Here is a 12,800-nt window from a genome sequence, read left to right as displayed (position 1 = left end):
AAACTGTAATGTTAACAGGTTGTGCAGTAGCAGTAATGAGAGCTGGCTATGGACTGGGTATAGGTGGTGCACATAAATATATACTATGTACTGTGATGGTGTCATAGCTTGTAGACCATAGTTAAATAGTAAAATAGTAGTTAATAGTAAAATAATCAAATATATATGTATACTGTTATGTGTGCAGGTATAAACATAATAAGCATTAAATAAAAAAGTATACAGGTGTGTCAATGTGATGCAGTAACAGTACAGTAATGAGCTTAGAGCTCAAGAATTCAGCAGTCTTATGGCCTGTGGGATGAAGCTGTCTCTGAGCCTGGTGGTGCGGTACCGTCTGCCAGACGGCAGCAGGCAGAACAGTTTGTGGCTGGGGTGTTTGATGATCCTCTTGGCCTTCGTCCTACACTGCTGGGAGTAAAGTTCCTCCAAGGGCAGCAGCTTTGTCCTGTTGAGGTGCTGAGCAGTTTTCACAGTTGAGGGTGGTGCAACTGCTACACCAGGCTTTGATGCAGCCCATCAGGATACTCTCGATTGTGCACCTGTAGAAGTTGCTGAGTATCCTTGAGTCCATGTTGAGTCTCCACAGCCTGCAGAGGAAGACGAGAGAATATCTTGGTGTTTTCGTGATGATGTTTTCAGTGTGGTGAGTCCAGATCAGATCCTCACCGATCCTCACTTCAAGGAAGTATGACACTGAATTGAATTTGCATTATAATGATTGATATTCAGTGAAATAATTGTAAACCAACAAAAATCTAATAACTTAATTAAAGCTGATTTATTTCTTAATTTCTTTTGAAACAAAAAATCCCTCTCCATCACTTTTAAATTGACAGCTAGAATTAAGAAAACAACTAAAAGACTAAACAGAACATAAAATGAACCCAGACAAGCCTTTCAAGTCACCATGTTTCATTTCAAGTCACAACTCTTTAACTTGCAAGTCCAAGTCGCGCGTCAAGTCATTTTTTTCCCCTGTGAAGTCAAGTTGCAAGTCATCAAAACAGTCACTCAAGTTGACTCGAGTCCAAGTTTCAATGTCCACATCCTCTGGTGACTGGAGGTCATTCACAATATTGTGGTATAGTTTACCATGTTCACCATCGTAGTTTAGCAGCTTGTATGCGCTAACCTCTGCTAATTAGCACAAAACACAAAGTACAGATAAGGCTGAGGGGAATGTCATTATGTAGGTATTAAGTCATAAACCAGACTTTTGGACGGGATACAATTTGACCAGATTGGATGGTGCTAGATGAAAGGTCAGGGATTAAAGTGATAACAGTTCATCGTATGGGGACCATGAATGTGTGTTCCAAATTTTATAGCAATCCATTCAATAGTTTGTACAAACATTAATGGAAGTCCATCAAGTAATTGTGAAGATATCTCACTAAAAGCAAAACTTGTCAACCCACTGGTGGCGGAGGAGAAGTCAGAGGATCACAAAAGGCTTCATCGTCTGGGGACCATGAATGTCTGTACAAAACTGAACAGCAATTCATCAAGTAGCTCATGGGATATTTCAGTCTGGATGAACTTTGCCACTTCCAGAGCCATACCGAAAGCATTGGTCATAAATAGAGCCCGACCGATATATTGGTTGGCCAATATTATTGGCCTATCACAGATATAATGGTATCGGTGTATGTGTTGTCGATACTGGCCGACACAAAAATGTTTAGGTTTCCAAGAATGCGAGGCAGAAAAAGATGTTTGGGCTGATTTAGAATAAAATATATGTTTAGTGACGTTTACTGTTTGGGTGCATTGGACGATAAAGCTTATTTAAACTATAAAATATCCTGCCTCCATAACATATTTTTGTCACAAGTGTTTGATAACCACACTTGAGGGATCACTGCTAAAAATGTGTGTATATCGTCCAATTGATCACATCGGAATCGGTATCGGCCTCAAAGATTTCATATCAGTCGGGCTCTATTTATAAATACAGGATCTGCCTTGAGATCTCACTGTTTCTGTTTATTTTAGCCAATTAATCAAACTACCTCATACTATTGGCCAAAAAGTAGTAGACTTGGGCCTTTTGGGACCCTGGGGGTCTGGGGCCCTCTTTGTCTGGTTTTTAAAGCAGTCTTGGCTGACGTCCAGTCTGTGCTACACAGTTAATAACTGTTTTTTAATTGAAAAATACCTCTGTCACATTTGATTTAATACACACTGCAAAAGGCCGCCTAATGGAGACCCTGCATCATTATTCTTTAAATTGGCACATTCTTTTGTTGTTTAGATTGATGTGCTGAAGGCGATAGCTTACTAATCTATTTATATATCTATTTACTTTGTTACATTCTGATTAAATTACACTGTGTGATTACTGTGAAACCTGTGCACGTTTCCCCTCAGGAGCCACTTCCTCCTCGGCTCAGGGGCGAGCGCGTTCACATAGCAGGGGCTTCCTCTTCCCGTGCTGGTGCCCGCCACACAAGAAATAGAAAATGGCGAGCCAGTGTAAAAGGCAGCAATGCACAATCGACAGGCGCGGCTTTCGGCAGGAACTTGACTCGTGGCGACACAAACTCATTCACTGTGTAGGTAAGGACGATGCCGGTTACACACTTCGTAATTTTGCACGTTGAATTTCGCCTGTGTGTGGCCATTATCGGTGTAAATAACCATCTATTACTGGACTCAGTCGGGGCATCTCCGTGCGACTTTTTGTCCTCAACTGTTTCCTTCTTCTGCCGGAGCAGTTGGTTCAGTGTTGCATTTATGTGCAGATGTTGCATTATTCTTCGAGGTCCCCTGTTGTTTTAATTGTTCGTGAATCCAAACCGTACACTTTAGATATCTGGTGGCGTAACGTTAGTTTGTTTAAAGGGCACCGTGCTTGTTTTAAAGGGAGTGTCTCTCGACGTTGCGTCGGCTGAAACACTTCGTTTGATGAAATGCGCGCTCCCGTGTGATGATAATACTGTATTTTGGATGGGGGAGGGCGACAGATACCCGCGGTGGATGTCTTTAGTTAGCATTTAGCTTAACTTGCCTCTCTCAAATCCTCCGGGCACACATTACCGCATTGAGGAAGTAGTGGCTTAGACCCCACTGCTGCTGGAGGAGTTTCCATTTTCGACTACGTTCCTCTTATAAACTTCTCTGACGATAGTTTCCCCACATCCCTTTAAAACAAATAATTTAAAGGGCATTGTTTACTTAGCTTGTTGTGTTGTGTGTGCCGATGGGAGTTGAAGCCAAACTCGCATTGAGTGATCGCAAAGCTACGCAATATAAGTATTGCTCTTGTAGTAGGATATTTTCTTTCTTAAATGCCCTACAACAAGGGCTTGGGAAGATTTTTAGCGATGTGTTGGTTTGGTTTTATGGTCAGTAAGCTTGTTGGTCAGTCCAAACTGAAATATCGTCCTCTATCACCGCCAGCAGGTCAAACGTTTTAACTTATCCTGTAAAATATCTCAACATCTACTTGACAAATTTAAACTCAATTCATGGTTCCCAAACAATGTATCCTGACACCGATGATCTCCGGTGTTTCCTCTTGCATCTCCCTGGGGTTGGCATTTGTGCTCCAGAGTCAAATATCATAACATATTGAATGAGTTTCCCATCAAATATTCAAGGTCCCCAGAAGATATATTTTAATGACTGATGATACTCCATCAGGAGGCCAGATATTTTTACTTATTCAGTGAAATCTCTCAACATCTACTTGTCAGATTGCCATGCATTTAGGTAGAAACATATATTGTTACCAAGGGATATTTCCTCTAGCATGACCAGGAAATAGACATGTGTGTTTTTGATTGAAATATCTTGATGCTTATTGGATAGACTGCAGTGAAATGTTGCACACAAATTCATGTTCCCCAGAGGATGAATCGTGATAACTTTGATCCCCTGACCTCTCATCTACAGCCACCATCAGGTCAAAGTTTTAATTTGTCTAATACTTTGTTTTATGACCACATTCATTCAAATGTAATCACACTCACACCAGCCTCCAAAAAACATTATGTTCAATGCAAATTGGCAAACTAAAATGGTGACCATGGTTAACATACCTGCTTACCTTCAGCGTGTTGGGATATTAATGTTAACATTTAGCTGAGAGCACCACCACTGTGCCCAACTGCAGCTGCAGAGAGCTGCTAGCGTGGCTGTAGACAACACCTCATGTTAGTAGAATTTAAGTACATAAAGTATATAAGTATGTTTAACGACATCACAAGTTTATCTTTATGGGTCTGTGGTGCAGTAAATGTGCTATTTAGGACAATTATCCTGGCGCAGAGCACAATATTTATTGGAAACCCGTGACGGCAATGACATAACCTGTCATTTGGTCCGGATCCACATAGTAATAGTATGTAATAATAGTAGTTACATTGTAAGTCACTTAAAGTAGGTCTGTGGTGCAGTAAAAGCTATGTTTGTCATTACAAAGTTACATGTCAGAATAGACTGCACAATACAAACAGCAATATTAGTACACAACGTCAATAGTAGCACATGGTTTGTCAGTAGAGCTGGTGCAAAATGCACCCAAAAATGCATCACTCTCTTTAACCCCTTTAGTTTAACACCATTTGACAGAAGGCCTAGAAGAAAAGGCCTTGCCAACCTCATCTTGTGACTCTGTAACATAGCAACAGTCGGTATAGACGTTTGGCACCATCACACGCAGATTGATCACTCAAATGGTGGGGAGCAGAGAGTTGCATAGTGACCCTAATATTTACTAGTCGTAGTTGAAATTCATATTCACTTTTATCACTGTCATAAGTAAATCTGGAACAAATTATTTCTTGTAGAGTCATTAAGGAATGCAGTTTGTTTCATTAAGAGACCACTTCCATCTTACAGAGGATTGCCTGCATCTGGGTGGATAGAAACAAGCTTGCAACATGATGACAAAAATGTATAAGCTCGCAGATAACTTTATCATCACATGTTTTTAGTATGCAGCACATTTTACAATTTTAATGCATAAACATGCATATATGCAGTGTTCTTCCTCATGATTTTTGGCGGAATGAAAACAGAATTTGAAACGGCATTCAAACTGCACGACACAAAAACTACTAATTCAAAAAGACCCAGAACACTACTATTGAAGCTGCTGAACTCAAAATGTCACATTAAATCAATCTCACTTAAAGTGGCTGCTATGTATAGGTCTTGAAATGTTTAATGTATGCACAAGGCATGTGCATGCACAAAAAATTAAACGATTTAATGAGTAGGGATGTGAAGTTTTGGGAAGCAGTTAATCTTATGGTAATGTCTGTCAGGTTTTCCTGTCATTGAAGAGTTTTATTGTTGTATGTTGAAAATGTTCAGCTCTTGTCTTTTTTAGGGCAGGTTAGATGCTGTCTTCATAAATAGAAAGAGAAAAAAACCCTAATTTTTCAACCAGTTTTACAAAGTTTATGTTCAGAATTATGTATGATGTGTCAGGCATCATGTGGGAATGAGCATCACAGTATTTGTTGTAATGGGCTGATTATTGACCACCTATTTTACATAGTATTCTCAATGTGGACAATCAGTTTTAAATAATGACATAGTTTAGCGATATGTGTGGACTGATCCAGAACAAAGTTATTTCAGCTAAGAGGCTACAATACTAGGTGGGCTGTGTGCTCATCATTGAAAAGAAAATGGAGAGAGCATAATAGCTTTCTGACGAGTTGCTATCCCCAGACCAGGACTGCTCAGTTACTCAGATCCCCCTTTATGATTGACAAATGTCCCTTGTGTTTGGGCTATAATTGTAAAGCTGGAGACTACATGACAACAGCATCAGTCTGCTGGCTGCAGAATGGCATATTCTGTCCATGACAACAACGGCACACTTTTGTTTGGCTTTTTGGTGGAACAGGGCTGCACGCCACCACCAACCCTGCTGACGCTGAAATGGACATTTTGTCTTTGTGTACTTAATGTGAGCAGTAAAACTGCAGGGCAGAGACAAGGGCAATTGTCCCACAGAACAGCAGGAACAATTGTCTGTATGTTTGCCCATACATGTGTTCATGTTCCCTCAGCCCCCAGATGCAAACTGTGTGGAGGAAAATGTGTGTTCTGTGTAGTTTTTGGCAAAATTTGGACTGGAACATGACCAGCTAACATTTGAAAATGCATGGAATGTCAGTTATTCATGCTTGCTTTTGGCATGTGGGTGAATGGAACTCAGGATTTCCTCAAACAAACAACAAGCAAATATTGACATCAGGCAGATTGTCTTGTTTATAATTTAAACTTTAGCATGGCCCATTTTCTGCTCCAGCATGCCTCCTCTGATGGGCTTTTGGCCTACATTTTCCTAATTTTCAAAAAGACCTGGCTGAGGTTTGTTAACATTTTAAATGGGTTTCATCTGAAATGCACTGTTTTCGTCTGTGTATGTTTGTCTGTTCGGGTGCCTGGGCGTAAATCTGTGTGCATGCACCAATTTTTTCATATTTGCTAAAAATCATGGTGGTCTCGTATTTGTTATTCAAAGTTATGCTTTATGCAGCATTACACCATTTGACTGTCAGTTTGCATCATATCATGTTAAGTATTCATGGAGTGTTTTTTACTGCTGTAGATGTTGCTCAAAGCTGCCACCTCATTGCCCACTGTATAGCCTGATCAATCTACTGTATATTGCTTTTAATGAACACAATGTGCAGTAGCCAAATGACATTTCAAGCACTGCTTTGCTCATGTCCATTTAATGTCTAAGCTTGTCTGTGAGTTCCTTTTTTTGTGTGGATTGCATGGAAGGGAACAGTAAATGTTTTTAGATCGTTAGGCATTAGGCTCGGTCTCTCTGTGACGGGCTGACTCGGGATGAAAATAGTCATGTACTGTAGCTCGACTAATTTGTGCAACTTTGTCATCTCTGCACTCATCCTCAGCCCCCAGCCCCATCTTACATCTTCATAGAGCATCGCTCAGGGGTATCCATGACCCTCTTCATACAAAATTACACTCATGAGCACACAGTCTGAACATCGGTATGATATTTGAAAATGCTACATTGAAGTCTGTAAGGATAACATTTTATTGATGATAATTCTCTGCAATATTTTCGACGGCTGAAGCCAAAAATGCGAGGTTTAACACGGTTTGTTTTGGCTGCATGCTGATTTGAGCTTAGCGAAGCTCCTGCTCTGTGAGCCCGTGGTCACTCCTTCTGAGATAGCATGTGTACAGTAGTTACAGTGGGGGGATGGGCTGAGTGGGGGTTGATGCAGCACTGTACACCCTCAGCACTAGAGCAGCAGAAGGGAAGGGTGGGTCAACCAGTGGAAAGAGCACTGCAGATCTATGATGAGTCTAAATGTTTGCATTTGCATTTTAGCAACATTTTTTATATGTATATCATCAAATGAGAAATTGTTGTATTTAAATGGAGGTGACTCGTTGCAGGAATAAAACACGTAGGAGGTCTCTCTTATGTCTACAGATGTTTTGAAATATATGTATATACATTGCATTCCTGCTGCCCACAAGGGATACAGGCTTTCTATTGTCAGAAAAGGTCAAATATTTATAATAAGCTGAAAAAACATTTGTGGTTTACCAGCTGAAAACATTTGACCCGATTAATGAGTGGTATTTGTGGACAGGTGCAACATGGGTAGGAGAGCATTCATCAATCCACGTTTGTTTCGGATTAATTTGGATAAACTATGCAAATATATGATTTAGTGTTTTGTTCCTGACAAAGCACTTTGAATATGATGAACCTCTTGACATTTTGGGACACTGGAGTCTTCTAGAAACAAGAGATGATACTTATGAGTACTGCAGAATAGTGTCATATACCACCGGAAAGATTTCTCAGTAATTAGTTGATCAAATGAGACTTTTAAAACCGAAGACCACATAACAATCCCTTTAACATAACGAAATTATCTACAAATATACCATGGGAAGAAAAATACTAATGGAACCATGTGGAGATGTGGGTTAACAGCCATTGTGGTGTTTAAAGTACTTTCTGCCCACTTCAGCTCCATCTCAATGGTTGCAGGCTCACATTGTGCTTCGAGCATTGACACTGGAAAATTAGGTTACATGTTTATGAATGTAAAAGTAGAATTTATGAATATGTTTTGAATCGCATATTAATGTCTGTTTGACTTATCTTAATATTGATTTAAACACATGCACTGTGTCATGTAATTTTGTGCATAGGCTGATAAAAGAAAATCAACCTTTTGGCTACACCACCAACTCCCATAACACCGGCAATAAGCTGTAAAGAGGGCTTTGCATAACATGATGCATTGTGTTCAATTCACAGTAATGTAGAGCATAGGTCAAGGTTAGCATTTAGAGAGGTTAAGCTGATTTTAGATCTGAAATGAATTCTCTTTTTAAGTGCTTGTGGAAAGGACAAGGGCATCAGACATGCAAAATCTTTACTCTCTTCCATTCTCTGATTAGAAGAATGGAAAAAGAAGAAGAAGAAGTAGGCCAGAATGAGGCTTAAGGCCAATTCATGGTTTTTGCGTCTGCGTCGTGTCATGATACAGATTTCGTCGTCCACCCAAGTACGTGACAGTCAGCGCAGACCCCTGTGCGGATGTGCGCGTGAAGCACAAAATTTGTAACTACTGGCAACACTTTGCTGTGCCGACTGCACATGCAACAGAAAAATAAACTGGATGCTAGTTTTGTGCACAGTATGTGCATACTGTTTTCCCCATCCTTGGTCATAATCTTGTTGTGGTCGCACACACTGTTTTCTTCAGGAGGTCACCATCACGTTTTCTCTTGTGGATGTTTGGAGCTTGAATGTGTATATCCCCAATTGCAGTATGTTTACAAGCGCATGTGTGTCCGCGGTCAGCACCTGTCTGCCTCCGTCCTGGAGTATAATCACGGTTTAAGTCAGATTGGGCAGAGTCCAGAGTACATAAGCTGTAAAGACATCCTAGAAGGTTTCACGTCAAGGTTTGTTGCGAATGCCTAAGTTATTTATCAAGTTACAATTCCAAACGTTGCAGCTCATAGTTTAACGAAAAATAAGATTCACTCACCCCTCCCCTTGTTATTTGACTTGTTTATTGACACAGTGATCACTCAGATGTTTACTGAAAATCATTGTAAATTGCAGCCCTCATTGAATTTCTCTTAATTTAAAAGGTCTTCAATTTATTTGATCAGATTATGTTGTGATTTATGTTGTCATTTGTTCCTTTTGTCGCAGTACAGCAACAACTGAAGTTTTGATGGTCTCCCAAACAGACGCTAACCTAAATCTAAATTTAGACTCTCTAAAAATCTCCTGTGGACAAGAGAAATTTCTCTCCTGGTTTCCTACATGAAAAGCTTGGTTGAAAGTTAGTCTGTTGATGGCCTAATGTGTAGCAGGTTCCACAGGTGCATAAGTATGATCGCAAAACACACCTGGGGGAACACACTACTATCTACCCCTCTTCAGGCATGACGCTATGGCTTGTGTTGAAGTTAAGGCCATTGGCGTGTTAACATTTTAAAATCGGTCTCTGTTCAAACAGATTTTTATTGATTTAAGGCTTTTAAAAACATTTTTTGACGTCTTCTCGATGTAGTCTGATGAGGTATATGGTCTGCTGCTTTCTGCTGCCCCCTGCTTTTCTGGCACATTTGTTATGATGAATGTGACGCGCAAGATACAAAAACGAAAGTCAAACTGGTCTCCTGGCAATTTGAAAAATGCCTATTTTAGTGGGTTTACCTGCGCTTAAAAAAACCTGCATATACACAGTAATATGGGTGTAAAAGTGGTATAAGTTTGCCTGTAGCCAAGCCTTCGTCAGACAAATTGAAAAATTGGTATGCAAAAATACTGGCTAAGTATATTTAAAATTATATTTTAGTGCACGAAAACTTGTCTTCATAATAGTCCCTGGTTTGAAACATTTCCATACAGTATGTAAAAGTATAGTTTGAATTTTTTTATTTAAAATATACTAGTTAATGTCAGCTTTAGTGATGTCAGACAAACAGAACCATACTTCTCTTTTTATTATTCTTATTCTCTATTTCATGATTGATAGGAGAAACTTTATTTTGAAAAATAATTTGCAGTTTGTAGCTCAACCGTTGCTTCTCTCATCTCCAGAACAAAGTTAGTTTCATTTTTCTTATCAACAAAGACTCTTTGTTTGTCATTTTATTTTTCATTTCAGCATACCTCCGTGAGAATTAAGCTCTGCCTTCACTCAGCTATAAATTGCCTGGAGGCAAGCCACAGCGTGTATTTGGAGTAAACAAAAAACAAGCCAGCGAGGGTTGGAAATAGCAAAATGGGCTTGAATCATCACTCTCCTCATATAGAGCCAGATGATTGACATTAATGACTAACTCTCTGCTACAGTTAACAAAAAGGAAAACATATGCGCTAACAATTGTGGATAAAACGCTAAATCTTCTAATGTGACTCAGTGACATGTTGTCAATGCAATTAAGCCTTTAGGTGTGTTTTCTCTCCCCCGTTTTTGCAAAGGAGAAAGATCGTCAGCCTCATTAACCTGATATCTTTGTCCCGACTGTCTTTTCATTAGTCCTCGCTAAGTTTTGATATAATTAGGTGTTAAGCCTGGTGGAACAAAAAGCCAGGCGGGCTCTTTTTTCCCTTTTTCTCATTATCACTTTGTACCTCTATACCCCGTGCTTATTATTGTATCTTCAGGCTGATCACTATACATCAAACTAGAAATGTGTTGTAGCAGCTCAATGATGGCCTAATTTCCTTCTCAACAGCTTAATTAATTGGCTAATGTTCCCTTAAACAGGCAACACACCTTAAAAGCTGAACATTAAGGTGTTATTCCTGCATCCAAAAGTGCATAAATATTGCAACTGTAGTTAAGTGTAAGGCATTGGGTACAGTAACATGTTAGTGTTCTTATTCCATTCATTGTGCATTTTAATTGTGGCCATTATTCACTCTTTTTTTTATACACTCATTTATTTTGTAGAGTGTACATGTCAGCTATACACGGCATCAATATTTTATTCATTGCACATGTAAATTTAAGTTGCTGGTCCCAAAATGGTTGCGGTTTGAAGAGGGCGGTTCTGAAGAGGTTCCCTTTATCAGCCACTACACCAAGCTCTGCTCTGTCAGTGAGAACCCGTTAATATTGCCTCAAAGTCATGGTTTACAGTATGACACATTTTTAAATGCCCTAAACTGAATTCCTGAAGAGTAGTTTGATGTCATGGCGCTGCTCCGTCAAACGAAAGTGGATGACCTACTTTTCTCCCCCTGCCTCTGAAATATTTCAGAAATAGGATTGGATAGCTCCAGCTGAAGTCCTGTGCACTAACCCAGAAACAGACTCACGCTGCAGCTATAGGCAAGGCTGTGTTTCACCACTTACCACCCCCCACCCCACCCCTCTCCCCCCTCTTCATGTTTGGCTGTTGAAAAGTGGGTGGGTATTTGTAGGGAAGCAAAGCGAGGGCATTTTAACAGATGACAGCTTTTTATTGAATTCACTGTGAGTTTTGGAAGGGAGTGGATGCTAAGGGCTGATAATTTTTCTCACTTGTTATCTGTGAAGACATACTGTAAGTAGGCATTTACTATGTGTGTAGTTAGATGACCTATTCAACACATTCGGCTAATTTAGCTTGTCATTTTCATATTCAGGCCTAAATATTTTTAATTCTCAATGCTGCTTATATATATGTGTTTTACATAGCTTTTTATTAAACCATCTGTTATGTTGTTTGTGCTTTGATTCATGGCTTTTTGGTGTATAGCACATTTGAAATGGTGCACTCCCTCATTTAAGATCCAGTTCAGTAGACAGATGTTACCTCTGACCTCTTTAGCGCTTGATTTAATGCATGCAGTGGTTTTGGATTGGTTACACTGACCCTGCGGCAGTAGGCAGACATTGCATATTGTGTTAATGCACAGCTAAGTGAAGTACTGTGCAGCATAACGTACTATATCGTCCAAACAGCTGGGACTGTAGGATACCACCATCTCATTGGTAATGCATTTAAGATTTTCCTTAGCCTGTATATGTGACATAAGTTGTTTTGCTTTAAAGGCAGCATTTTGTAGGTTGCTTAACTGTAAACTGTAGTGGACTGTGAGGATTTGGTTTTGGTTAAATTCTCAATCTGCAGTATTGTATAGGATACTTTGACACCATCAGCTAGCTGTCTTGTTCATGCTGTTTTTTTTTTAATGTTTCAACATGCAGTCACTCCCAACTCTGTAGGTGCTTTAGTTGCTTGGCAACAGGAGGATGGGAGTGCATGTATTTACGGTTGAAGTAAAAACCTAGGGTGAAAGCGTTTTAACAGAAGCATATATGGTTGCTCGCAGGGGTTGTCAAGATGAAACAGACAGGCAGAGACAAGCCTGGGTGAATGGAAGAGATAATATCACATGGATGTCAGTTATATACAGTAGACCAGGCTCTAACTATTTTTCTTTCTTGAGTACATGAAATGAATTTGGTCCCTTGGGCAGATTTGGTTTTCTTAAACAGTGATTCATTTTGAGTCTCTGTTCTGCTGCTGTTGGTTTCACCAGCATGCCTTTAATTAGGGCGAGATCTTGACAAGTGTTTGGTCAAAATGTTTTTGTTCTGTTTGCTACTTTATCATTGACAACTGTACACTCACTGAATGTCATGTCTTTTCTCAGGTTTTGAGAGCATTCTCGACGGTCTGTTTGGTCCAGAGCTGGTAGAAGACCTAAAATTATTTAAGGGTAAGAATCTCAGTTTATGTTATCACACTAGTGGCCATGATCATGCAAGTATATGAATGACAATTTTGTGGTTTAAGCAGAATCAGTTATCTGC

At 39.7% G+C, this 12,800-nt stretch overlaps 1 protein-coding gene across 2 annotated transcripts in view; it reads left to right on the top strand.

The window, feature by feature from the left end:
- The first annotated feature begins 2,464 nt into the window (after positions 1–2,464).
- The window catches only part of LOC311270057 (ligand-dependent corepressor), a 28,017-nt gene continuing 17,681 nt past the window's right edge, over positions 2,465–12,800 (top strand). For both annotated transcript variants that reach the window (XM_084374685.1, XM_084374686.1), the window contains exons 1-2: positions 2,465–2,562; positions 12,641–12,706. In XM_084374685.1, coding sequence (XP_084230811.1) covers positions 2,466–2,562; positions 12,641–12,706 — 163 coding nt within the window. In that variant the 5' untranslated portion in view covers position 2,465. The remainder of the gene's footprint in view (positions 2,563–12,640; positions 12,707–12,800) is intronic.

This window comes from Pagrus pagrus (assembly GCF_965226575.1).
Source record: "Pagrus pagrus genome assembly, chromosome: 15".
NCBI lineage: Eukaryota > Metazoa > Chordata > Actinopteri > Spariformes > Sparidae > Pagrus > Pagrus pagrus.
Note: the sequence above shows the minus strand (reverse complement) of the source record. Positions and strands in the feature narration are given on the sequence as shown.